The sequence below is a fragment of the Manacus candei genome, unplaced genomic scaffold, assembly GCF_025592945.1.
Source record: "Manacus candei isolate 608988 ecotype Guabito, Panama unplaced genomic scaffold, ASM2559294v1 h1tg000015l, whole genome shotgun sequence".
Classification (NCBI taxonomy): domain Eukaryota; kingdom Metazoa; phylum Chordata; class Aves; order Passeriformes; family Pipridae; genus Manacus; species Manacus candei.
Window position 1 is genome coordinate 544,295 of NW_026138063.1, and position 27,022 is coordinate 571,316.

General features: G+C 47.0%; 2 protein-coding genes across 3 annotated transcripts in view; one reads left to right on the top strand and one right to left on the bottom strand.

Moving 5' to 3' along the window:
• The window catches only part of MED12L (mediator complex subunit 12L), a 99,625-nt gene that overhangs the window by 66,456 nt on the left and 6,147 nt on the right, over positions 1 to 27,022 (top strand). Inside the window, exons 16-38 of one of the 2 annotated variants that reach the window (XM_051781971.1) lie at positions 3,767 to 3,914; positions 4,401 to 4,519; positions 5,341 to 5,484; positions 6,022 to 6,185; positions 6,604 to 6,735; positions 9,119 to 9,346; positions 10,667 to 10,808; positions 11,607 to 11,727; positions 12,673 to 12,774; positions 14,185 to 14,298; positions 15,931 to 16,130; positions 16,676 to 16,864; positions 17,758 to 17,832; positions 17,955 to 18,145; positions 18,470 to 18,631; positions 19,557 to 19,668; positions 20,831 to 20,920; positions 21,138 to 21,247; positions 21,663 to 21,798; positions 22,295 to 22,456; positions 23,409 to 23,771; positions 24,617 to 24,767; positions 25,980 to 26,191. In XM_051781971.1, the coding sequence (XP_051637931.1) occupies positions 3,767 to 3,914; positions 4,401 to 4,519; positions 5,341 to 5,484; positions 6,022 to 6,185; positions 6,604 to 6,735; positions 9,119 to 9,346; positions 10,667 to 10,808; positions 11,607 to 11,727; positions 12,673 to 12,774; positions 14,185 to 14,298; positions 15,931 to 16,130; positions 16,676 to 16,864; positions 17,758 to 17,832; positions 17,955 to 18,145; positions 18,470 to 18,631; positions 19,557 to 19,668; positions 20,831 to 20,920; positions 21,138 to 21,247; positions 21,663 to 21,798; positions 22,295 to 22,456; positions 23,409 to 23,771; positions 24,617 to 24,767; positions 25,980 to 26,191 (3,567 nt within the window). Of the gene's footprint in view, positions 1 to 3,766; positions 3,915 to 4,400; positions 4,520 to 5,340; positions 5,485 to 6,021; positions 6,186 to 6,603; positions 6,736 to 9,118; positions 9,347 to 10,666; positions 10,809 to 11,606; positions 11,728 to 12,672; positions 12,775 to 14,184; positions 14,299 to 15,930; positions 16,131 to 16,675; positions 16,865 to 17,757; positions 17,833 to 17,954; positions 18,146 to 18,469; positions 18,632 to 19,556; positions 19,669 to 20,830; positions 20,921 to 21,137; positions 21,248 to 21,662; positions 21,799 to 22,294; positions 22,457 to 23,408; positions 23,772 to 24,375; positions 24,590 to 24,616; positions 24,768 to 25,979; positions 26,192 to 27,022 lie in introns of those variants that run through there. The other variant, XM_051781972.1, reaches the window with a different exon arrangement.
• P2RY12 (purinergic receptor P2Y12) lies at positions 85 to 2,957 on the bottom strand. Its single transcript, XM_051782012.1, has 2 exons — positions 2,700 to 2,957; positions 85 to 2,313 (listed from the first exon to the last, which is right to left on the bottom strand). The coding sequence occupies exon 2, from the start codon at positions 2,287 to 2,289 to the stop codon at positions 1,270 to 1,272; it is 1,020 nt and encodes a 339-aa protein (XP_051637972.1). The 5' UTR covers positions 2,290 to 2,313; positions 2,700 to 2,957; the 3' UTR covers positions 85 to 1,269.

Below are 27,022 nucleotides of genomic sequence, written 5' to 3' on the forward strand. Positions count from 1 at the left end.
GAGCACACTCCAGGGTGACTGAGCACTGTTTCCAGGGAAATCCTGGTGCTCTGTGCCCTGCGGTGGAACCCCGTTACTGATACTGTGTCAGCTGGGGCAGGGACCAGCATCAGCAGGGCACAAAAGGGTTGGTGGAAGGTTTAACTCATCCTGAGGTTATTAGAGATGCTCAGTGTGGCAGTGAGTGAGCAGTGAGTGAGCTGTCTTTTAACTTTGGAAGTTGGGGTTCAGTGGCAGAAGTGCCCTGGCAGGCAGGGACACGTCCTGGGAAGGGTGGACAGGCGATGGCTTGGGCAGGCCTGAGCTCTGGTGTGATGGTGACACACACTGATTAATTACAGCTGTTTGCAGTGCTGATAAATGAACCACAATTTATTCCAATAGCCCACGGGCTATTTCATGTGTTGTTGTTGTGATACCTGCAGATGTCATGTACCTGAAAATACTTCCCTGGTTTTTTTTCCAAGTTTTCCAATTGCAAAAGGGGAAATGGTTGAATATTTTGTATAGTGCAAAAAGTCTTTGCGTATTTTCTAATATAATATATCATTCTCTGTAAAAGTGTACAGTTTTGTTTATTTATGTAGTAAGGGGAAGAATTTGAGGATATAAGTCATATTAAGATAAGCCTGATTATGAAATAATTTCCTCTGATGTACAACTGTTACAACTATTAGTTATTGGTCAATGGATTAGGAATTGCAAGCACAGAATGAGAAAAGCACAGTGTTATTCTGTTACCAAAAATCTGCACAGACAAATGGCTCCTGTACATCCGGCCTAGGTTTGTTTGTCTGCCAGTTGTGTACCAGGTGACAGCTCCCTGTATTGAAAAATTACATTTAATGTGGATTTTAGCTGCATTTCCCAGATCTTGTGTTGTCATGGACTTTACTCTGACCCAAATTTATCTATTTCTGCAAAATCTTGGCAGTTTGTGATCTCATCTGTAGCATTTCATGATTCTCTTTGAAGTTTTCCTCACAGTTCTACCTTTAAGTTCAAGCTACTTCCCTACAGTTCTGACAGGCATGGTGGTTGGGGTCACAGGAGTTCCTTTTTGGCAAGGATGGAGGTTGGGGAGACTCCTCTGTTATTCAAGCTTTCTGTTTCTGCAGCCAGTGGTGGTGGTTCCAGGGTGCTCCCGCTTCATCTGCAGGACAATTTCTAAAGAGGTCAGTGAAGCTCTGGATACTCTCCACAGGATTTGTGCTCCTTCCCCCCACGATGAGGTGGAAGGGCAGGAAGGGGCGTGGGGACCCCTGAGCTCTAGACGGGCGTCTCGTCCGTGTCATCCCCTTCGTTCTGCTCCTGGGTGCGTGTCCCGAGCCCCGACAGCGCCGTGTGCCTGCGCAGAGTGCCCAGCAAGGACTTCCTGAAGGACTTGCAAAGGAAAAAGTATATGAACGGGTCCAGGCAGGCATTGAGGGATGTCAGCCACAGCGTGGTCTCCTTCAGGTAGAACAGGGTGTTCTGAGCAGAGCAGTTAAACACGTCTCTCGTTTGGCTCAAGGTGTAGGGGATCCTGGTGAAGTGGAACGGCACAAAACAAATAAAGAACACAGCGATGATGATGAAAACCTTCAGATTGACAGTCTTTTTGGATGCCTTCCCTGTGCATCTTGTCCTTTTATAGGATTTGTAGAGTTCCTTGCTGATGAGGATGTAACATACCACTATGACTGCTAAATTGACCCAGAAGATGAGCTGGCAAATGTAGTTTACACTTTCGTGCCAGATTAAGCCAAACTCAGATTTGAGGAGAGCACACTTCCTCACGTTCTTGGGTGTTCTCTTCTTGTTAGTTAAAATCATGTTGGGTAACGAAAGAGCAAACATAGATACCCAGATTGCTGTGGAAAGGATCTTGGCAGCCAAAAGGCTCCGTGGAGTTGATGTTCTGAATGGTGAAGTGGCTTTCTGATAGCGATCAATAGTTATCAGACCAAGAAATAAAATGCTGATGTACATGGTGAAGTAAAACACAACCTGGGTGACCTGGCACACGAACCCTCGCAGGACCCACGACACCAGCTTTGCATCACTGAGGATTTTGAATGGAAAAGTCAAGATCATGAGAAAGTCGGAAATGACAGTGTTCTTGAGGAAGATGATGAAATTGGATTTACTGGATATTTTGAAGAAGACCCACATTGCCAGGCCGTTCATGGTGATGCCCACCAGGAATAGAAATGTGTACAGCAAAGGGAAGATGACTTGGCTGATCCTGCTGTCGCTGGTACAGTTGCTGTAGTTCCTGGGGGAGCTGAAGTGGGTTGTGGCTTTCATTTGCACTCTGATGTCCCCCCTTCCCTGGAGAAACAAACAGAAAAGAGTGAAATTGTGAGCCTTGTCAGTCTGCTTCTGATTTTGTGTTGGGAACAAGTGCATGCAGCCGGTGGGGCCCGAGCTGGGCTGGGGTGACTCTCAGGTGTAGTGATGCAGTTATTTACATGACTCGTTGTCTGAGCTCTGCCTGTGTAAAACAGGCACTGGAGGAGTTGATGTGCTGTCAGCTCATGCTCAAATCCCTGACATCTGTCTTACAGAGCCACAAAGTTTTATTTCTCCCTCTAAGATAGACAAAATTGGCTTTTGCTCTGAAGCATGTAACAGGTTCAGCTGCCAAGTGCAATCCCAACAGAACAAGTACTCCCTGAGCATGGACATGTTCTCCCCCCAGAGCCAAGGGAAGTTACCGTGGGCCAAGGGAAGTTCCAGAAGTGGTGGAATTCGGGTGTTCCCTGCCGTGGAAACTGTAAGGGAGGGTCCTTGGCAGTCCTTCCAGCTCTTCACCGTGGGAGTGGGCAGCAGTGTTCCTGTGGGATCCCTCGGAGCTGGGAGAGGCAGGAGGAGCAGCTGAGCATCCCAGTCCTGAGACTTAGGCTTTCCTCTGGCTGTGAACTGGTTTCTCAGCCAGTGACAATGGCAGATTCCAACAGGTGCACTCAGAGCTTCTGCTTTCTATAGAAGAGAAAGAGAAATAAATAGAAATTTAAAAAATAGTGATTTACTTCCTGCCTTTGACTGGCTTCCAGAGACTATTTATAAAGAGAGTGGGTATTTGTCAGATTGTGCAACTTTTCTGAGCATAGAGCTGCGCTCCTGTCTGCCCCTTTCAGCCTTGTGATTCTTTAGTGTTACTTTTGTACACAGCCTTGTTTTTTAAAACCTTTAAAGTATTTGAAAGAAGTAGTGATTGATTGCTTTGGAGGAGGTTATCACCGAAGGAAATATTTATATCTTATGTAACTTGCAGAGCAGTGCTTCGAGTTTCCAAGTTACATACAGTAACATCAACATTATATGATATATACATTTTGTTGAAAGGCCACTAACAACGAAATAAACTAGACATATTTCAATTTCTTTGGTATGTGCAAGACAGAATTCTAGGACTTGGACTGCATTTTTTTTCTCAGTGGATTTGTACATAGTAAGTGTCACACAATTTCTAAACGTCTGTCTTCCATTTACTGATCTACTGTGGAATATTGATCCAGGGGACAGTGTGGAGGGTCATCCCCTGGTTCTGTCCTTGTAGATACACACAGAATTCATAACATCTGACTGAATTTCCCCTCTGTGTTTTTACCCCACTCTTCAGTGATCCCTTTTGGCACTGTTTGTCTCTACTGACAGCCACAGGAGATGTGTTTGTGTTGGAGTCAGTTGTTGTTTCCTGCAGCCTGGGCTGCCCAGGCCGATGACAGGGATGGCAGGGACAGGCAGGGACAGGCAGAGAGACTTCACTTGCTCTTTTCAGGATGAGTCCTCCAGCCACGAGTGTAACCAGCGCATGATTCTCCTCTATGGCGTGGGTAAGGAGCGGGATGAAGCGAGGCACCAGCTGAAGAAGATCACCAAAGACATCCTCAAAATCCTGAACAAGAAGAGCACTACAGAAATGGGTGGTAAATGCTCTAAGGCTGCTGTTCAGTCGCCTGTAGTGACCATTGTCTGGAGACATGCATGTTATCCTGTAATTTGGCTTCCCTCCCCTTGGCAGCCCCATGGCCCCACAGTGCTTTGGGATGACCAAGGACTGCCACCACTAGAAATCCCTGTTTTCCATTGTAGCAATTGGCTGCAAACACTTGTGTTGGGCTAAAGCCTGGAATGTGAGTGATCCACGTTCTCACCCTCCTGGTAACAGCATGTGGCTGTTTTCAGCTTCTCTGGGGTGTCACCTCTGTGCACTGGGATAACCCCGTGGCAGCTCTGACACTGTTTTGTGCTGTTGTGGATCATTATAATGGAGAACAGGAGCTAATAGGGTTTGTATAGTCATGAGTAAAACTTATTAAGGGTTTTATTGTCTTTTAAATCAGTACCAATGGAAAACTGCTAGGGCTCCATTAAATATAAAATGACTGAAATAACCTTTTATATCTGCTCAGTGGGGGACGAAGGGCAGAAGGCCCGGAAGACCAAACCAGAGGCGTTTCCAACCCTGGAGACTGCGTTCACAAAACTACAGCAGCTGTCCTATTTCGATCAACATCAGGTGACATCCCAGGTACTTCCCTTGTGTCAAATTGTGGCCTTTTAGCTCTGCTGCAGGGATGTCAAATGGGAAAGAAATCCTGTTTTTTATGAGTGTTTTGTATGTATACAAAATAATCTGGTCTAGTGGAAGGTGTCCCTGCCCATGGCAGAGGTGGAATGAGTTGAGCTTTATGGTCCCGTTCAACCCAAATCATTCTATGATGATGTGATAATTTGTTCTGAGGGACAAGCTTGGTTTTCCTGCTTTGTGTTAGGACTCATAAGTGTGCAAGTGTGTCAGCACAGAGTTTCATCATTTTGTATGTGTTACTGGTTTTAAGTATGTTCTAATACCAGAGGCTAATATGTGAAACAAATAAAAGAGGTAAATGTTTGACACTTAATTTATAAGACATCTTTTGGTCTGGTCTTTTGAATAAATTTATTACGAATTTGGTTTATGTGTTTTATTAATGAACTGAAAACCAGTTGAATATTTCAATCAACTGAAATAAATCACAGTGCAGCAAGATGCGAAGAAAAATGATTTTTCTGCTTCTTTGAAGCAAACTGCTTCAGAACAGAAATCAGTGCTGTAGCTGTTGGGAACAGTTTGAGACCCAGCTGTGAAGCAGCAAAACAACCTTTTGTGTGCTGTGAGGTTTGGAAGGAAGGGCACTGTGCCTGGCTCAGGGACAGGGAGTGACGGGGGTGCTTGTGCCTGGTGTGTGAGTGCTTTTACCTGCACAGTGCTGGCACTCACTGTTGCCACTTGCACAGCAGGATTTTCGGAGTGCTGGTGTACCTGAGGAGCCCTCAGTCACATCTGACTTCCAGAATTCCCTTTCCCAGATCTCCAGCAATGTCCTGGAGCAGATCACCAGCTTTGCCTCGGGAACGTCGTACCACCTGCCCTTGGCTCACCACATCCAGCTCATCTTCGACCTCATGGAGCCAGCACTGAACATCAACGGACTGATAGACTTCGCGGTGCAGGTGAGCAGAGTTCATCTGGGGAGGTCCTGGCAGGACAGAGCTGTGGTCCATGTTCTGGGAAGCCAGAAAACCCCCAAGAGCTGGACTGCAAATTCCCTCCGCGTGCCCGTGGCTGTTCCAGTTTCCTGCCCTCTCAGAGTGCCGGACACTTCTCCTTCCGCCGTGCTGTGACCGTTGTGGAGAATCAATAGATGCATTTTATTTTTAAATCTTTCAAAATTAACAGAACTCCAGATTGTTTTAGGACAAAGGATTTTAGGATGGGCTTTGCTGTTTTGGACTAAACCACTGTGTTACCCAGTAACGCACCGGGGTGCCTGAAATGCCGTGGATTTCCAAAGAGCTCTTCTGAGGGATGTTTTTTATACTTCAAGCATTTATTTTGCTCCCTCTTCCCCTTGTTCTGTAGTGAGTAAAGAACTGCATTTTTGTTCACCTCACAGTTTTTCCTTAATGTATTGGTTTTTTTTTTGCTCCTGTTTCACGTGTTTAACTGGGAAATTACTCTCAGTTTGCTGCTCTTGTGTGTGTTCCCAGCTGCTGAACGAGCTGAGCGTGGTGGAGGCCGAGCTGCTGCTGAAGTCGTCGAGCCTGGCCGGGAGCTACACGACGGGGCTGTGTGTGTGCATCGTGGCCGTGCTGCGGCGGCACCACGCCTGCCTCCTCCTCAGCCCCGAGCACACCGCCCAGGTCTTCGAAGGGTCGGTGGCACACACGCCTTTTCAAAGAGGGATTTTGTTCTCTCTTGAGCGAGGAAAGCATTTTGGTTTGGGTGGTTGGAGCGGGTGTTGCAGTGCTGCTGAAGGGCCGTGGGTGAGCTCAGGTGAGCAGGGTGGAGGGCTCAGCTCTGCAGCCTGCACCCCACTGCCAGGGTCTGCTGGGATCCTCAGCCCTCGTAGCCTTGGACAAGGGGGTTGTGCCTCCTGATTTCCTGCCCATTTGCCCCACTGCCCTGGGCTCCACAAGTGCCTCTGCCACAGGTGACACCAAATGTCACACGAGCCCCATGGGGCTGTAGATGAAGGTCTGTCGTGTCCCCAGCTGACGGTGGGTTTATCTGATCTGTGACACATTTGTCAGGTGTGTTGGAACAAACTTGGGGTGCTTTTGCCTTTGCAGGTTGTGTGGGGTAGTAAAGCATGTTGTGAATCCCTCTGAGTGTTCCTCCCCAGAACGGTGCATTCTAGCTTACCTGTACGACCTGTACGTGTCCTGCAGCCACCTGAGAAGCAAGTTTGGAGACCTGTTCAGGTGGGTGGTGAAGGGATTGTTCTCACCCCTGCCCACAGACTGATGTGGGCTGCTGTGGTTTCCCTCTGCTTTCCCCTGGAAATCACTGCTGCCTTTGCAGCTTTAGCTTCACTGATGCAGGTCCCGTGTCCGTGTTTGAGTTTGTGCTTGAATGTTTCATGCTTGAATGTTCAGTTCCTTGATTTTTAAATTTAAAAAACATTAGGTTTCCATAAACTGTGTTTTTGGCTTTTACTTTTTAAAGGGGGAGTGGAAACCTTTCAGATGTAAATCCACATCTTGTGAGACTCACAAACCACCTCAGCTGCTGTTTCCCCTCCTGGTTTGTGTACCTGGTTTGGGTTTGCATAGTTCAGATTTGTGGTTTCATTTCATAGGGAGCAGGAAAGGTGTTCTCAGTAATAATCTTAATATTTTAATAGGTTTACAGATACGTGGAAACAGTAGCATTTAATATGAGAAACGTAATGAAAAAGAAATAAGAAATATAGAAGAACTACAGAAATATCTTAGCTAGCTCTATGTTCATTTTCCCACTTAAAACCTGAAGTTTTAGTAACACAATAAAATTAGCATTTCTATTAATACTAACCTACAATAGCAAATCAAAATAGTATCTAACAATATATAGATATACAAGGTATTAAATCATATATTAAATATGTGATACACAGCGCTTGTTTTGAAACACCTTTTTTTGGACAAATGGACTTAGAAATTCCTGAAAACTGTTAATAGAATTTATGTATACGTTTTTAAACAGCTGTGTGTAAGGTAATAGCATTACATTAATTTGATTATTGGTTTCCTTGCTTCAGTTAAAACACCCAACTCAGCTGGATGTTCACAGTAACATTTTAAGCTCCTTTTTCACCTACTGTAAGCCCAGCTGACTCAGGCAATTTGAAGCAATGATAAATTACGATTCAGAAATGTTCACATTTAGAGACTCACCCCCTGTGCATTGCTGTGCTCTGGTCTCCTCTTCAGTGTCTCCTGAGTGGGTGTCAGTGAGGGCACAGCATGTTTGGTTTTGTGTGCCTGGAACAGTTACTAATCTTCCCTAAACTTCCTTTTTTTAAAGCATTCTTTTCACTTTTTTTTTTTTTTTTTTTTTAAATCTTATCTCCTGACCACTCCCCCAGCACTGCCTGTGGTGCAAGTGCTGTCTCAGAGGCTGCTTTGCTCTGGTGCTCAGTGCTGGTTGGGTTTGGGCCTCCCTTTCTGCAGCCATGGGGTGGCTGTAGGGGGGTGTTGGGGTCAGGGCCAGCCCTGTGCCCGTTAGCACCTGGTGGGTTTGGTGGCAGCTCTTTGTGTTCCACGCACTGGATTTCTGTCTCTGCTGCTGTGCTGGCTGTCAGAGCAGAGGGTTAATGTCAGGCACTGCCCTTCTTCTAATTAATTACCCCATTAATGGCCTCGGGCAGGCAGTGATGGGGTCCCAGGGCAGCAGGGACAAGGTGTCCCCAGGGTTGGCAGTGGCAGGGGGTCCCAGGGCTGCAGGGGCTGCACAGTCACAGGGTGCTGCCCTCCCAGCCCCTGGCCAGACACACTGGTGCTGCTCCCTCAGCTCCCAGCTGCCTTCCAGGCTGCCCAGTGTTTCCTCTCTCTTTTCATCCTGGGGCTGGTGGAGTCCTAAAAAACTCCAAAATTTTCTCATATTTTAAGTTAATTTAAATTAAGAGATTCTTTTCAGTAATGGGGAAATCTTCCCAGTTGGGCTAATTAGTGAAGTTTGTCCATGTGGTATAAAACCCCATCCTGGAGAGAAACACTCCTTAGAACATTTTGGGTGTGAAATCTGCATTCCTCACTGACACATTTTTTCCCCTGAAGAAAACTGCTTCACATGGAGGTGTTCATGGCCTGGAACAGTTCTTGCCCTTTTGTCTAATTATTAATGTCAAAATATGACCTCTAATATCTTTTCTCTATTTACTGGTTTCCAAATGTTGTCTGTTATGTCACATTATTGTCAAATGTAGTTTTAAACTGAGATAAATGTTCTCATTTTGCCTTAATGAATTTCCCCTGCCCCACTGCACCTCCCATGGGAATGGGAGAGTGATGCTGGGAAGTGTGGTTGTACTCCCTGTAGGGCCATCTGATGCCCCAGGAAGATGCTGCTGGGGAGGAGGACACTGGGCCTTACCCAGCTGCTCACAGTGTCCAAGAAGTGATTTGGAAACTCAAGACTTTGTTTGTAGGAAAACTTGAATGAAATTGATATATCAGCCTTGTTATCTGGTAGATGCTCCTTATCCAAAATGAGTTTGCAAGTGTGCCTGGAGTGGTAACCCAACCAGGACCTTCTCATCCCACGTGGTGTGTCCAGCACACTCCTGCAAGGTGCCTTTGGCACCTCTCTGTTTTTGGTCCTCAGTAGTGCCTGTTCCAAGGTGAAGCAGACGATCTACAGCAACATCCAGCCCTCAAACTCCAACTTGCTGTGGGACCCAGAGTTCATGCTGGATTTCCTTGAGAATCCCTCTGATCTCAGCATTAACTACTCGATGCTGGGCAAGATCCTGAGCGACAACGCGGGGAACCGCTACAGCTTCGTGTGCAACGTGCTGCTGGGCGTCTGCATGGGCCACCAGGACCCGGGCAGGTGAGGCCATGGGCCACCAGGACCCGGGCAGGTGAGGCCATGGGCCACCAGGACCTGGGCAGGTGAGGCTGCGCTGGGGCGGGACACAGCCAGCTCACAGGGTGGGGATGAGGTTTCCTTTCACCTTTTTGCTTGGTGTCTTTTTTTTTTTTTTTTCCCGGTTGTTTTCATTTTCATTCCTGTTGCTGCAAATGTGTTGTGTAATTTCCTCCGAGTTCCTTGGTTCAATCAATCTGCATAGTTTAGCAGAAGGGAGGAAGGAGCAGCAGGCACTCGCTGTCAGACAGTCAGGGAGGGTTTTGTACCAGCAGTTGAGCTGTTCCAGAATGAACAGCTCAGCACAATCTCTGCTTACTAGAAGTCTGCATTAGGTCATTGCCTCCTTCTGGTACAATTGGTGTTTCATTTATTAAGTGTGTAATTCATAAATTATGGATTTTGTCTTCATAGGCAAGACATAGGTTTTTGAAAGATGTTTTTTAAGTATTAAGAGTTTTATTGGAAGAATGGCTTCAAACTGTCAAAGAGTAGGTTTATATTGGATGTGAGGAAGAAATTGTTCCCTGTGAGGGTGGGGAGGCCCTGGCACAGGTTGCCCAGAGAAGCTGTGGCTGCCCCATCCCTGGGAGTGTCCAAGGGCAGGTTGGACAGGGCTTGGAGCAACCTGGATAGTGGAAGGTGTCCCTGCCCATGGCAGGGGAGTGGAACTCGGTGATTTTTAAGGTCCCTTCCAACCCAAAGCAGTCTGTGATTCTCTGGAGTGTGGGCCATCCTTGGCAGGGCAGAGCAGCTGAGAGGAAGCAGTTTTGTAAGAGCACAAAAGGGAACATCTAAATGCGGCCAAACAAGTTTCACTGTGGAACAGAGAGAAAATAACTTGCACTGGGATGAGTCAACTCTTCTCTGTTTCTTAAGCTGTTACATAACCCTGAATCATGCCCCAAATCCCATGTTACACAGTATGGGATCTGTGAAGTAAAATTCATTGGTGCCAGTTGGTTTTGTGACTTGTTTCCCTGCTGATGGTGGTGGTGCCTGGCAGGGGGAGGGCTCCTGCAGTGACCTGTCACGGTGGCCTGGGGCTGGGGAGAGGTGCCCCACACACCCCTGTCCCTGACACTGCTGCAGGAGAGGTTTCTGCCAGGCTGTCCAGCACAGGGTAACCCTGGGGTGTACGTACAGTAGCCTAATCACATCAGGACATAAATCCCCACCTGAAGTAAGGAAACAGCAGTTCTGCCAAGCGCTGCTCTGCTTTGACCCAAGTATTTGTGGTGTACAAAATCCGTGGGCTCTGCGTGAGTGTTTCCCTCCTTCCAGGATCAATGACACAGGGAACCTGTGTGCAGAGCTGACGTCGTGCTGCACCCTGCTCAGCTCGGAGTGGCTGGGGGTGCTGAAGGCTCTGTGCTGCTCCTCAAACCACGTCTGGGGCTTCAACGATCTGCTCTGCAGCGTGGATGTAAGTTCGGTATCTTCTGAATGCCTGTGACTCCCATTTACCCCCCGTTTCCTTAGAGGGGTGGGGAGGCTTTGGTTCCACACAAAATGCAGAGAACAAATTCAATCTTGTATCCATTTGACTTTTCAAGGCTTTTCATGAGGTTTCTGACTGATTTTTATTCCTTCCTGCATCTTCAGAGTTAACGTAAATTCGAGCAGTGCTTAGAGTTTTGTCTTTGTAAATGTGTTCTGTTCTCTATGGGGGATGATGCAGAGTGCCAGAGTGACTCCTCAGCAGGAGCAGGCGTGGCCATGTGCTTTTCCTAAGATGCTGATGGATGTGGAAATAACTGTCTCTGTTTTAAGGACCCTGGTTTGGTGTTGGCTCCTTGATTGTAGAATGCTATGGTCAGCAGGGTTACAGTGACTGATGTGATCCAGTACTTGATTCCATATATTTACCCTCAGTTTGGGGGCATTTGCCTTTGGGAGCATGCTAAAGCTGTGTCCATAGGGACCTTCCTCTCCTGAAGCCAAGGAAGGAGTCTTGATGTTACCTAGTTTTATTGAGTGCTAAAATTTTCTCCAATTTTTATAAGACTAGTGTTTTTAATTTCAGAATTTTGATATTTTAGTATTTGAAATTGGTGTTTGTTAAAATTCAGTTAAAAGCCATATTTGCCCCAAGATGTTTGGGAAATGCATTAAAAATGCTCATGTATAACCACTTTATGTTTATTGTATGAATGAATCCCTCAGTACTCGTGGCAGGGCTGTGTGCCCTGCTGTGTGAGGCCTGGCAGTGTTTCCCTGGCAGGTGAGTGACCTGTCGTTCCACGACTCCCTGGCCACGTTCGTGTCCATCCTGATCGCCCGGCAGTGCCTTTCCCTGGAGGATGTTGTCCAGCACGTTGCACTGCCTTCCCTCCTGGCAGCTGGTAAGGGAAGAATTTAAGGTGAAAACCTTGAGACTTCCTAAGCAGTCTGCAGGGGTGGGACGAGCAGCGTGTTGTGCCTGCAGTGCCAGTGCTGTGCCTGCAGTGCCAGTGCTGTGTCCTGCAGTGCCAGTGCTGTGTCCTGTGGTGCCAGTGCTGTGTCCTGTGGTGCCAGTGCCATGTCCTGCAGTGCCCAGTGCTGTGTCCTGTGGTGCCAGTGCTGTGTCCTGCAGTGCCAGTGCTGTGTCCTGTGGTGCCAGTGCTGTGCCTGCAGTGCCAGTGCTGTGTCCTGTGGTGCCAGTGCCATGTCCTGCAGTGCCCAGTGCTGTGTCCTGCAGTGCCCAGTGCTGTGTCCTGCAGTGCCAGTGCTGTGCCTGCAGTGCCAGTGCCGTGTCCTGTGGTGCCAGTGCTGTGTCCTACAGTGCCCAGTGCCATGTCCTGCAGTGCCAGTGCTGTGTCTGCAGTGCCAGTGCTGTGTCCTGTGGCTCCCAGGGAGCGGTGCCAGTGGAGGGCATGGGCTGGGAGGGCAAGATCAGAGCTGCTGGTAGGGCACTGCCCCCCTGTCCCAGTGTGTGCAGCCTCACCTGCTCCTTGCTGCTCCACACTGTGCTCCAGGTCCTGCCACACCTGTGCTGTACCTGGGGTCTTCTTTGTTGGCCACTTCAGACATTTCTTTTCACTTTCTCCTTGGATTTGTGTTTCTTCTTGCTGCTTTAACTGTCAAAAGCCATTACAACCATATATTCCTTTCTGCCATTAATTATGTCTCTTGCTTACAAAAATTCCTGCCATTCTTTCCTGATTTTTAATGACTCAAGGCCATAAATGCTTATTCCTGTTGATGAAATCATTGTATTTCCATCTAAAATGATGGAACACTCCCAGGCCTGCTGCTGGGACTTGTGAGGTCCTGGGCAGATCCTCATGTCCATGTCCCATCTTCCACAGCCTGTGGGGATCTGGATGCTGAGCCTGGGGCCAGGATGACCTGCCGGCTGCTCCTGCACCTCTTCAGGACACCCCAGGTGTGCCTCTTTGCCCAGGAGACAGGTGAGTTGTCTGCTGCTTGGTCCTTCCATTGCAGAGAGTGAACCCAGAATTGGTTTTTGATGGCTCCAGATTTTATGGGTGAAAATATCCACAGTGCAAATTCAAAATTGCACATTTCACTGGTGAGGAGTCGATAGCAACAGTTCTTACTGGTTTGGGAAATGGTTTGGGTGCAGGTAAAACTATAGGATTTTGCTGAAACTTTTTCATTATCAACACCTGGCAGTGATGAAGAATGGCAGTGACAGAGGTACTAATGGGGATACACACTGTGCTGTTAGGGAGCTTAGTGTGGAAATAGCAAGTAAATATGATTTCAAATGGGGTATAATAAAGCATCTTGTCCAACAGAAGGTACACGAGAAAATTAGTTCTCAGGATATGTTAAGGTGGTTCTCTTTTCTTTTAAATGTGACTATTTTCAGGTCTCATGTGTGTGTGTTTGCCACAGAGCAAAAGAGGAAGGAAAAAGGCAAGGAAAAAGCACCCAACAATTAAATGCATATGAGCCTGGTGATAACCTGTGTTATATATGCATGGCTTCTAATATTTGGGCAAATTTGATAACAAGATTTGATAACAATTATATCCATGGGAAAAAGAAATTGAAAGAAAAGTCAACTCTTAAGCGGTGTCAAATTCTTCCATCTAACAGTAATAGTAATTTCTTTTCTGACATAAATTAATGAGCTTTTTTGCATATTTGAGAAAAACAGGCAAGAACTGTGAGAAATACTGACTGGGAACAGACAGATGTGGCTTCCCTAGAAATAGAAGTAGATTTGAATGGATAGGAATAATCATGACTGAACCATAGGAAGTAAATCACGTCAAACACAAAGAGACCACGTTACAGACCCTCCTTACATCTGGCTCAGTTAACTGCCTCACAGAGGTGATGGATTCGTCCTTCCTCTCATCTCTCCCTGCCTTGCAGTCTGTGCCTCTCCTCCTTCAGGTTGCACAAAGCACTCACTGACTTCTGCAGGCTGCAGAGCTGCAGAATTGAGTGTAACTGCAACAGGCATGGACAGCACTGAATTCTGCCTCGTTTGTCACACAGATGAGGTGAGGAAGTAATTTCCTAAATCTGTGAAGTCAAAACCAAAATAGACTTCAATGTCTCATTGTGGTTAAATTCACTGTTCCCATGGACACAGTGAACCAACAGGCTTCTTTTTCTATTTCAATGCCCATAGCTTATTTTGATATGAATCCATCATAACCACATATCCCAGCTGAATTAATGACTTACCTGTTGGGCTGCACTTTCAATTTCAGAAGATTTCAGTTCTTCATTCAGTTCTTGTACTTCTGTCGCTGTTCTAGCTGAGGAGGATTTCACACAAAGGAAATGTTAGTTAGTAAATAACACCCATTTTCTACAAAAATCTGCTCTTCTCTCCGTAGGGAAGTTATTTCCTGGAATTCGTTCTTCCTGTGACCGTCACCTCTTGGCCGCTGCTCACAACAGCATCGAAGTGGGAGCTGTGTTTGCAGTTTTGAAAGCAATTCTGATGCTTGGTAAGAGTGTGCAGTCCTGTGTGATGTGTTTGTACCAGTGTTTGGGTGGAAAACAGCTTGTACTAGTTCCCTTCCCTGGGAATGCTCCTGGGGAGGGAAAACCCTGAGGACAGGGGAAGAATGTGGCTGCTGTCCCTGCTCCTGCAGCATGTGGGGAGTGCAGACTCCAGGTTAAAGACAGATTTTTCCCTGGTGAGTCAGCCCCAGCAGAGAGGCTTTGAGCAGATGTGGCTATTTCAGATGGTGACCCTGACCTCTGCCACTGAGTCCCAGGACATTCAAACTCAGGAGAGTCCCTCTCACATATAGAGAGGAAAAAGGATCTCAGATAAGTTTTCCTGCTTTTTTCTGTGTTTTACCACAAATCTCATGTATCTGCCATTGTGGAAGTTGTAAAAGCATCACCCTGAGCAGCTCTCCATGAAGGGTGAGTGTTGTTTTCCAGACAAGTATCTGCCTCAGAGCTTTGGTTTGGCTCCAGTTCAGCTGAAGTTCCTGTGACCTCTGGGGAGATGTATTTTTGGAGCTCAGTAAATGTCTGCTTAAACAAGCAAGATGTTCCAGCCGTGGCTGTGCCCACAGGGTGTCCCTCCAGCCAGAGTGCCACTGGGACAGTCTGTTGGCTAGTGTCTCAGAACCTTCAAAACCCCTGTGACCCCTAATAATGTGACTGTGCTGGGGAAGGATGTTACAGGCAGAGCTAGCTGGGATAGGCTGGTGGATTGGAGAGAGAGATTGAAAAATGTTTATGGCCATTATCTATGTACTCTTGCTATTTATTCAGAGTGCTGAGATTTAGGATTTTTCTTCATTAACTGTGAGTGGTGTGAACACCTGTGGTTTTATCTCTGCAGAGACATGGTTTGGTTTGGTGCAAGGGAGTACAAGGGAAGGTTTAGGTACATTGTGCATTTACTGCAGCACTTCTCCTATAGACTCAAACTATTCTGTTTGGAGAGGTCTGTTGTTGGCACCCTGCATTAATAATTTAAAAATTGTACTTGCTTTGTTGAGGAAAAACATCAGATAAATGGTAGCTGTTGCAGTTCTGTGCTGAGGGAACTGTTCCAGTTTTATCAGAGCTTTCTGGGATGGCTTTAGCTTCATGTGACCTTGGTTCCACTCTCTTCACTGTATTATTTGCCTGCCAGGTTCTTCCCTCTCATCCTTCCTGAATAGAGATGTGGGCTCATAGAAAGGTTGAGGGGTCACTCAATGGCTGAGGGGCCCTGGGTCAGACTTGTCTCTTGATCTACAGAATATTAATAAATCAAAATAAGAGATAGGACTTGGAAAAGGGGCATCTGAGAAGACCTAATAACTCAACTCTTCCTTACCTGCCAAAGCAATTCCTTTCACTCACCTTTTCCTTTCCAGCACGTGGTGGCTACAGTTGTGTTTGATTTGTATAAATCCTTTCCTACTTCCAAAATACCCATTAAAAAGATGCTTTGCAACATGAAGCCAGAGGACAGTACTTTGGTGATGTTCAGAGTCAGCCAGTGCTGCCCTTTTGCATGTGATGGCCTCACTCCTGCTCAGCTCCCACCTCCTGGTGCCCCAATGGCCTCTGTCCCTGGGGTGAGGGTGTGGGGCTGGGCTGGGAGTTCACCCTGTGCTTCTGCTGGACAGGTGATGCAGAAATTGGCAGCAACAATGTCAGCTCCTTGAAGAGTGAAGAGTTTCATGTGAGAGGCTTCTTAGATGAGCTCAATGAGGAGGAAATCTGGGGTTCCTCTCATGCTTTGAAGTCCTGCAGAAAAACTGTTTCCATGGAAACCGCCAGTCTGAGCGAGTACGCGAGATACGTGCTCAGAACCATCTGCCAGCAGGTAAAGCCCCAGAACTGCTCCTCCATCCTCATTTGGAGAAAGAGCTTTGTTTATTTGAAAAGTGTAACATCTGTTTTGGTGCAAAATTAGTGTTGGAGTATGTCAGCATTTGTGTTCTGTTGGAGTTTCCTGATGTGGACAATTTATGCATGGAGTAGTGAGTTATTTGGGTTAAAAAATGCTTTAGTTAGTTGCTAACATCCCCCTGCACTCTCAGAACTGAGGCGTTTTTCCTACCTCAATCTCAAGTACTTTGGGAAGACAGAAGGACCACTCTATCAGCCTTCTGCTTAAAGGGCTTTTACAGTAGCATTTGTGTTATTGCAAAGTTGCTCTCAAAGTACAGAAGAAATTAATTTTGGAAAACCTGTTAACAGTCTTAGACGGGTGGTTCTGAGTGACAGGAGACATTGCTAATCTCACATGTGGCATGAGCCATAGTTCAGTGCAAGTTTTGCATATGAAACAATCACTTTTCTGTTCAGTTTACCAAAAGTTAGTATTGCCTTGAAACTCTGCTGAATCTGTCCTTTGACTCCTTACAGGAGTGGGTCGGAGAGCACTGTTTGAAAGAACCTGAGAGGCTGTGCACTGACAAAGATCTTATTTTGGATCCCGTTCTCTCAAACAGACAAGCACAGAAACTCCTTCAGCTTATCTGTTATCCTGATGGCATTAAGGAGTGCCCCGAGGGTGACAACCCTCAGCGGCAGCACATCAAGCGCATCCTTCAGGTGAGGGCTGGGGCAGTGCCAGCAGCACCGCCCAGGGACACTCATTTGCAGCTGCTGGTGCAGCCAAGTATTAGATTATTCTTTCAAGGTTCTGGGTGCTCAGGACCTGCAGTCTCTGTAGGGAAGGTGTGTGGTGTGACTCAGGGTGTCTCGTTCCCTCTGATCCCGGGTCAGGGAGGAGCAGCACACCCGTCACCGCCGCTCCTGTCGCCAGGACTGGGGAGCCGCTCTCAGGGCTGCTCAGGAGGAGGGTCCTGCTGTCCCAGGGGGGCTCTGGGACAGTACTGGGCTGACAGTCACTCCTGCTCCATTGGAAAGGCTCAAATGCCTTCACAGACAGTCCCAAGCTGACCATGTCTTCACATTCAGCTGCATTAGGGACAGTTCATTTCCTAAACTGCAAAATGGATTTTCTGTGAATAGCCCTGTGAAAAATCAAGTCTGCAATATCTGGACCAGGACAAAAAGGGTCAATGTCCTCCAAAAAAAAATCATGTCTAGATGGCCTCATGCTAAATTCAGACCTATCCACTTGGATGACAATGCCATGGATTGGTGGAATTACCAATGAAAGAGAGAACTACGTTTTCTGTATTTACATTTAACTAAATTCAGATTTTGCAGAGATTCTTATTCAGAAAGGCTGTGAGGTTAAAAGTACCGAGGAATGCTGTTAGCTGAAAGGTGTGGAAGTGCATGTTCTTTAATGCTCTGATGTTTTGGTGTGTCATTAGAGTATTAGAAAGATCAGTGATTGTGATGATCTGCTTATAAGATGAGACTTCTGCACGTGATGTGTTCGAGTATGAGATTCATTCCTTCAGACCTGTAAAATGTTGACTTTGTGTTAATATTATTAACAATTAGCATGTGTGATGTTAATTCTCCCCTAGAACTTAGACCAGTGGACTCTGCGGCAGTCGTGGCTGGAGCTGCAGCTGATGATCAAACAGTGCACGAAGGAGCCCGTGAGTATTGGTTTTCAAACTTCCTTATCTAAATATTTAATGCAAAAAAGTATGTTAAATTTTAAGGTAGTCCATGAGCAAACATGCCATGAATGTGCTAGTGTACTTGTGTTTCACTGTAGGGTTCTGGGGCTGTGGCTGAAATGAACAGCTTGTTGGATAATATCGCAAAGGCGACAATAGAGGTGTTTCAGCAATCCGCTGAGCTAAACAATAACTCTTCTAACTCTGGTATAGGCCTCTTCAGTCCAAACTCTGTTGGAAATGCTGACACGAGTAATACAAGACAGAATGGTAAAAAGACATTCCTAAGGTATTTTTTGTAGCACCTTTTTAATTCTTCTAGCCAACATGATGCTTAACTGTGTGTAGATCGCCTAGACTGTGTTGTACTTGAACCAGGAATGCACAGAAACAGTTATCTGAAGGTTCCTTCTATTTACTTTTGTTTGACAATAAATGTAGTTACCATTCTTGAAATTTCTGGACACCAGAAATTGTGACTGCTCAGTCCTCACTAGTTACCCCAGATGTACCATGCCACTGCTTTATTGAAGCAGTTCAGTCTTGTAACAGTTCATAGTGGCTGCAAAACTGCCTGCATATTTTGACTGAAATAAGTTTGTTCTGCTCCTAGTTCCTCTGAGAGGCAAGGAGTGTGGCTGGTGGCCCCCCTGATTGCCAAACTGCCCACCTCGGTTCAAGGTAGGGTCTTGAAAGCTGCAGGAGAGGAGCTGGAGAAAGGGCAGCATTTGGGGTCATCTTCTAAGAAGGAAAGAGATAGACAGAAACAAAAAAGGTATGACCTTGGGGAACCCCTGCAGACAGAGCTAAACCATGTTTGTGAGGGAGGAGTTTACTGGGGCCTCAAAATTTTGTCAACTCCAAGGGTTCAGGTGTCAGTTGGGCTGAAGGAATACCATTGGTTCCAAAAGAGGAAATGTAGAAGCTTTGTAACCCATCTGCCAGGGGCTGTGCTGCAGCTCTGTGATGGGAAATGGTAGGGAGGTAAAGCAACAGGTAGAGCACTTGTTGTCTCTTCCCTCATGTGGCATTAGGCCTCTTTGCTCGCATTAAGATCACACCATTGTCACTTCACTTGCTTCCTGCTGGGAATTGATCTTAAGCTCATCTCTAACTTGCCAAAACATGTGAGAATTTTGACTAAATGGTTATTGATTTTCCTTCAGTAAAACATTCTTCCATGGTGCCTGTAATGTTTTTGCACTTCCTTGGGGTTATGCTAGAAGTTCCACTGAATAAAGCCCACGTTGGAATTTTAGACCAATTCAGGCAGCTCTTGTTCTAATCAGAGCTCCCAGGGGAAACTTCCTCGGGGTTCACTTCAGACCAGTAGCATGGATTAGAAACTTTTGCTGCCTTATCTGTGTTAAAATGTTGTCCCTGGTTAATCAAAGTAGTCTTAAATAACCTGCCCTGTTCTTGAGTCAGGCCTTCAGGTGTGTGGGCAGTTCTTGGTCACTCAGGGCCCCCTGAGCCGGGGGTCTCAGTAACAACATGTGTGTCTGGGCTGGCTGGGGCTCTGCCTTCCTGGGGCATGGTCTTTAGTTCCTCTGGCAAGACTTTATTGACTAAAATAGAAGCAGACATAGATGCAGCAGTGCCACTTCAGGGAAGAAAGCGTAGACAAAACAGGAAGGGAGCGAGATGGGAAGTATCAAAATAACTCCACTAATGCAGTGCTGTGTTTGCTTCTCCTAAAGCATGTCCCTGCTGAGCCAGCAGCCTTTCCTGTCACTGGTACTCACTTGCCTGAAGGGACAGGATGAGCAACGGGAAGGGCTTCTCACATCCCTGCAGAATCAAGTTACTCAGGTAAAACAAGCACAGAACCATGAGCACCTTTGTTAGGGGTGTGTGTGTCAGCAGTTTTATGTGTATATGATGGTGTAAAACTGGGAAAATTATAGTGCAGTGGTGTGCCAAAAGGAGCAGTCCAAGGAGGGGATAGTGGGGAGGTGTTTGTTGCTTTTTTGAATGTGAATACATCTTTTTTTTCTAAATTTATTACAGAGAAATACAATGAACTGGAGTCTGATTTCAGTTCTTTCCAGGAAAAACAATAAAGGAGTTAGTCCCGAGAGGAACAATCTTCCCAGTCCCTATCTTGATCCTAAAGAGTTTTTATAAGTTTGAAGATGTCCTTTTTGGGAAAACCCATCACCTTCTCCAGCTGACACAGACTGAGCTTGCATATTTTAAAAAGCACTGTTCCTGGTCCCAGCCTGGCCACTGCCTGCAGCTCTACTTTGGGTTTCTTGTGCTTACTCACAGCCTCTGCTCATCCTGCTCCAGTTCCTGCTTCCACCCAGCTCACACTCCAGCCTCCAGCAGCAACTTCAGGCTGCCTTTGAACTGAACATGTCCAGTGCCCAGAGCAGTGGGTCATGTCTCCTTTCTCTGACTTCAGTTTCTGTGACCTGCTGTGACAGTGAGAATTGGTACCTGTATGACTTTTTTTCCCATATTGCCCCTTGGTCAGGTCAGGCTACAACACAGGTCCACATCCTGGGGAAATTCATTCCTTTGATGGTTTTTTCCCCTCAGTTTCTGCTGCTTGGGCTTTCCTTTCTCTGTGAGGGTTCTCCTCTGAAATGCAGCTGGTCCAGGTTCCTTGAGCTTCTGGTTGTTTCTCATCCAGAGATCCCACTGAGAAGCTGCATCCAGTGCAAGAGATCTCTTGACTTACCTGTGGTGAAATAGGCTGTTTCAAACAATATTGTTAAAAAATGCATATCAAAGCTGATTTCTTTTTTTTTTGCTGCAACAGGAAGATGCAGTCACACCACTGACAGCAGATCATCAGCTCTTTACAAATTAACTTTTTCCTCCCACCACTTTGTTAAATCTGCTCAAAGCCTTAAACAGACAAGAGGATAAAAAGGTCTTTTATGATTCCTGATGGATAATGGTCACAAACACTTAAAGGGAGAACATTACAGGAGGAAAGCAACCTTAATCCAATCCTTTTTCTTAGATCCTCAGTAACTGGAGGGAGGAGCGGTACCAGGACGATGCCAAAGCCAGGCAGATGATGCACGAAGCCCTGCAGCTGCGCCTCAACCTGGTAACAAAAACTCGTGGTTATCCTGATGTTGTGAAAAGATGCAGCAGCTACTCTGGAGGAGGTGGTAAGGAGCAGGGAGCTCCAGAGTATCCAGCATCCGGGGGGCTGAGGCAGCTGTTTATTCCTAAGGGATCCGTGCACCAGAGGAAGCCAAGGGAGCCAGGGGGAGCTGCTCTGAGCCATGCAGAGCCTTGCTGCCTGCTCTGTTGTTTTGCAGGTGGGTGGCATGTTTGACACAGTGCAGAGGAGCACCCAGTGGACCACAGACTGGGCCCTTCTTCTCCTCCAGATCATCACCTCAGGGACTGTGGATCTGCAGACCAACAAGTATGTCTGCACTGTTCAAACAGCTAATTTGTGTCCTTAGGCCTTTAAGTTTAGGTTGCATGTGGGTTATTGTTACAGTTTTTTATCCTGTTACTGCTTGAGTGGGATTTAGGGCTCTGTGCTGGCCTGGGGTAGGGGTACCTCCATTTGGGAAAGCCTTGGAGGTGCCATTCACACCCTTCCTTACCTATCCCATGCCTGAGTGCTCTGAGCTGGGGTTTAGGATGAGATTTGTGTCCACCTCATGTGTACAGTGGGGCTCAGGAATGTGAGCTCAAGGGTGTGTGTGTGTACAGAAAGCCCTGAGAAACCCAGCCTGGCCAAGAGCTTCCTCTGGGGCCTCTGCCATGAATATCTGTGCCTGGGTCTCCTGGCAGTTGTGGTTCCTCAGGGTAACGCTTGCTTTTGCTCCCAGGGAATTGTTCACGACTGTGCTGGACATGCTGGGGGTCCTCATCAATGGGACACTCGCCTCGGACCTGTCCAGTGCCTCCCAAGGAGGGCCTGAGGAGAACAAAAGGGCTTACATGAATTTAGTGAAGAAATTAAAAGTAAGGGTCATGTCTCATTTTCAGCATTTCCTTTGAATTGCTTTCTGCCCTCATCTTTTAATCATGTCATTTCTAGTGTCTGGAAAGGCCTCTTGGAAACACAGGAGAGACTAAAACATACCTAGTCATAAAAAGGAGAAAAAAAAGAAAATACAAATACAGGAGTGTGGAGGTGGGAAGATACTTCTAGGATTTTCTTCATATTCAATTAAAATTGGGGATTCTGCAAGACACTCAGTTGCTTTTATTTACGTTTGAGATACTAATTTTGTTTTATGTATTTTCTACACTGTGTTTAAACAAGAGATGAAAAGGAAACTTACATTCTTTAAACAAAGAGAAAACCCAAAATAAACCTCTTGCAAAGCCACTTGCTTAAGTTTAATAAAAGTACAAGGAAATGATTCATGCAGAAACTGGCCATTTCTAATAGTGACAGCAGTGCCATGTTCTCTGCTGTCCCTGTGTCTGGCTGACGGGTGTGTTTGTTCCCCAGAGGGAGCTGGGGGACAGGAGGTCCGAGAGCATCGACAGGGTGCGGCAGCTGCTGCCGCTGCCCCGGCTGACGTGTGACATCGTGGCCTGTGAGCCCGCGGGGTCCCTCATCGACACCAAGGGCAACAAGGTCGCGGGCTTTGACTCCATTGACAAGAAACAGGCAAGAGCCAACGTCCGTCTCGGCCTCCCTTTCCCTGGGTTCGGAAGCGCGGGAATTGCGCGGAGCAGGCACAGCCTGTGCAGTGCAGGTGTTCCTGGGCAGGGTGGTGAAGGCTGGGAGACACCCTCCCAGTCCCCCAGCAGTGTGGGCCCTTGCACAGATGGGCTTTCCGTGGGCAGTGCTGCCAGCACTGAGGAACACTGGGCTTGTCAAATAACACCTTTGAAAAGAGTTGCAGGTGACAGGGTGTTTGGCATCAGATGCAATTCTGTTCCAGATACTTCAGCCTGGAGAAGAGAAGGCTCCAGGAAGACCTTACAGCCCCTTCCAGTGCCTAAAGGGGCTCCAAGAGGGTGGGAGAGGGACTTTGGACAGGGGCCTGGAGTTGCCAGGACAAGGGGGAATGGTTTCCCACTGATAGGGAGATAGATAGGATATTGGGAAGGAGTTCTTCCCTGTGTGAGTGATGAGGTATCAGCACAGGTTGACCAGAGAAGCTGTGGGTGACATGTCCATGGATAATTTTTTTAAAGTGAATTTATGTAAAAGAGAAGGATAGAGCTTAGGATAGAACTCTTCATTCTACAGACTTGGCAGGCAGGTTTTGGTGACATAGTGCTTAGGCTTCCTGCCCTTATTTGTATATGTAAACTTTTAGCAAGAGTATTCTCTGATCAGCAGATTTTTGATAGATATTTGACTTTTCCTCCCAAATATCATAGATGGAACTTGAGATTTTTAGCATGGCTATAAGCAAATGCTCCTATAAAAATATAATTGCTTTCCTCTAATGGCAGCCTTGGACAGAGGTTAAAATCCCACTCGTGTGCATTTGGTACCTTTTGTGGAGGGAAAACATCCTTACTGGATTTTTCTGACTCAATCACATGTACAAAAGCAAGTCTATCGTTCAATTTTCTCAAATCTTGATTTCCCTTTGCTTCTGAAACAGGGTCTTCAGGTGTCATCCAAACAAAAGGTGTCCCCTTGGGATTTATTTGAAGGTCACAAAAACCCTGCCCCTCTCTCCTGGGCATGGTTTGGGACTGTTCATGTGGACAGGAAGGTGATCAAATACGAGGAGCAGCAGCACCTGCTGCTGTACCACACACACCCCAAACCCAAACCACGCAGCTACTACCTCGAGCCCTTGCCCCTTCCTCCAGAGGAGGAGGAGGAAGAGCCCACCACACCTGTGTCTCAGGAACCAGAAAGAAAGCTGGGAGAGCTCTTGGACCAGGGAAAACACGCCACGGATGGCGAGAAGAAGGCAAAGGGCAGGAAGCGGAAGTCAAAGTCGAGCTCCAGGGCTGAGGTGAGTGGTTGGTGCCACACAGAACCTGAAACACCTCCCCAGAGCAGCTGGTGTGGTGTGGTTCTGCCTTTGGAAATGGTTCTGCACCCGGAGGAGTCAGTCCCAGTGAAGGGAGGGAATGGAGATGGCCAGGAGGAGATCAGACTTGTTGGTTTAAACCCAGGTCCTGTTCAAATGGAAACCAATTTGGAAAAGGCTCTTTCACACAGATAAACTGTTCTACTGTGCAGTTTGGTCTGGTTTCTGAGATACTTTCCTTTTTATTGTATTGGGGTTTGAGTAGCAAGTTCCTAAGCTGCAGAGTCACTTAGAACAAGGGTTTGAAAACATGTCTGGCACCACCTGAATGATAATAATTAATAATAATAATAATAATAATGATGATGATGATGATGTATGTTTCCAGCAGCAGAGTTCTGTGTGGTTGCAGCCTCTCCACACTGCTGCCAGTGTGGCCATCCCTGGTGTGGATGTGCTGGTATTCCCTCAGCATCCAGCTGGTTTGTCCAAGTGTTGTGGTTTGAGTAGCTGTAATTTCAAGATAATTTTCTGGCCTTTTTGATGTTTCAGTGAAGTTCTTGCTGTTACTTATATCCTGGTACAGTGAGCTGTCCTTGTGCTCCACCTGACCATAGCCTGCAGAAGGTACCTGCTAATCAGCACCCCTGGCTGGGGTGTGCCTGGAGCTGTCCGTGGGAATCACCAGACTTCATCTTGTTTTTACATCACTGCCAGTGACAAAGGAACTGTCTCTGTCCTTCAATAATTCAGTAGGAAAATCAGCATTATTTATGAGTTAGTAAGGGGTGAGTGTCAGTAACACTGCCTTTTGTGTGTGTTTTAAGGACTATCCCCAGCCCAGCCTGTACAGAGTGCCTCCCTCCTGCTCCCCGCCGCCGATGGCTCACGCAGCCCCCCCGGCCCTGTGGGGGTACAGCCTGGGGGGGCCCCCCCTGCAGCCTGGCTTCTTCCTGCAGGGCCAGCCCCTGGCTCCAGGTACGGGCGGCTCCGAGGGCACAGCCCTGCGGGGGGACTGGGACAAACCCCGCTTGGGACACGCTCTGGTTCTCCCTCTCTCTGGTTCTCCCTCTCTCCGGTTCTCCCTCTCTCTGGTTCTCCCTCTCTCTGGTTCTCCCTCTCTCTGGTTCTCCCTCTCTCTGGTTCTCCCTCTCTCTGGTTCTCCCTCTCTCTGGTTCTCCCTCTCTCCGGGCTGTGCCGGTGCTGTTTGGGTGATTCCTTCAGCAGCCGAGGGTTCTCGAAGGGCTTTGCTGCCCTCAGTTGTAGCTCTGTCTCTGTGAAGGTGTTGAACTTTCTGGGCACATGAGCCACAAGGAGTTCCTGTGGGGGCAGTGTAAGAGAGCTGGTGGGGCGACACAAGAGAGGGACGATTGAAAGAACAAAAGTCCTGTGGGTTATTTTCTTTTTTGATTAATACCAAGAGCCGTGGTGGCTAATTTACCATCTGCTAGATATGGGCTCACATTTTTTCCAGCATTTCTGATATGTGCTTAATTTTGCATAGGATTGTCTTGTTTCTTCCAGTTAATGAGTTACAGTTTTATAAGGATTTACTGGCTCCAGAGGGCAGCAGTTTGTTATGATTTGAGAAACACTATCAAGGCTTCTCCAAAATTATGCAGGAGAAGTTAACAATTTTTTTTCCAGTTATAAATGTTAAATATTTTTTTTCTGAAGCTGCGAATACAACTATGCTGTATTTTAACTGTTTAAAAGTCTTCAGAATATACCAGAAAGTGGCTAAAAAGTTTAAGGAAATGCTACTTTTGAGAACAAATGTGTAAGATCACCTTTGTAAGTCTGATGGAAAGATACATGATTTTTATCAAATAGCAGAGAGTGCATAAATTGCTACCATCTCATAAAATTAACTTGACATATTAAGCTGTTCATATCATGCTTTGGATCTGACATGCAACTTTTGTTCAGTGGTAATAGTGAGATGTTTTGTGTGGCATAGAACATACAGCAGCCCATAGGCTTTATACTTTTCATTCTCATTTGCAAGTGGCAGTCTTCAATTACTTTTCCCATTAAATTTTCAGACCAGAAATGTGGTTTAGTCCAGACTTTGCCTTTGCAGAGATGTGTTTATCATGGTTGTGTAGAGCTGCTGGATTAGCAGTGCTCTGTACCAGCGATGCTCTTAGGGAAGGCAGAGGATACAGTCGTGTTTTGGGTGGTTTTCAGGTGGTTCCGGGGTGGACTCAGCGGGCTCCTTTGTGCCAGTGAACCCGAAGCAAGCTCTGTCCAACATGCTGCAGCGGCGCTCGGGCTCCGGGATGCAGCCGCCCTCGGTCCCTGGGGCCCCACCCCAGCAGCAGCTGCTCCAGAGGAAGCTCCTGCAGGAAGAGCAGCAGCAGCTCCTGCGGCAGCAGGTGCAGGCACGGGCTCTCCAGCAGGTTTGTCCAAGCCCTCGGTCTGAGGAGCAGCACACTGGGTTTGCCCCTGTTGGGCTCTGTGCCCTGCCTGGCTTACAGGGGGGAGCCAGCTCATGGTTACAGCAGTTCCCCAAATATTAGTCTAGCAGGGCCAACTACCTTTAAATGTCATTTGATGTCTTAGTCCCTTTATTTTTCCTGTGTTCCATAAACTCAGGGTTTGCTCCTGCCCCTTGATGCTGCCCTTGTTCCCTGTTGTGTCACCCAGGCTCTCAGAGGATCACAGGCACCAGGTGCCACCAAGCTGCCAGTGAGTGCACAGTGAGTGCCCAGGGAGCCCAGCAGGGCTGTGCCTGTCCCTGTGTGCACACAGGTGCCTGTGTTGCCCAGGAATGTCTGTATTGCTGCAGGGTACAGGGGCTGGGTGCCAGACCACACGCAGCTCTTGTGCAGTGCCCCTGGGAGCCTGAGCTGGTTCTCACTGTGGTTACAGACAGGCTGATTTGAGACTGATGGTGTAAGCACAGGCAGTTGGGGTTTGGATCCTAAAGAACCAGCACTGTGTGTGCAGTAGCTGGTGGTAAATCCAATAACTTTGTCTTTACTCCCAAGCCTTTCTGTATCCTTTCTTACCCCACTGCAGTATATAGTACCTTACCCTTTTGCTGTCTTACCTCCAAACTCTGTGCCGTGCCCTCTTTGTTCAAAATAGTTCCTAATTTCAGCAATATCCTTGTCATTCTGCCAGCTGTCTCTATTTTGTTACAGCTTCTCATTATCCTTCTCATCTCTCTCTGATTTCCTGCTGTGATCCATGCAAAGGCCTCTAAAGTGCTTAAATTGCAGCTGAGT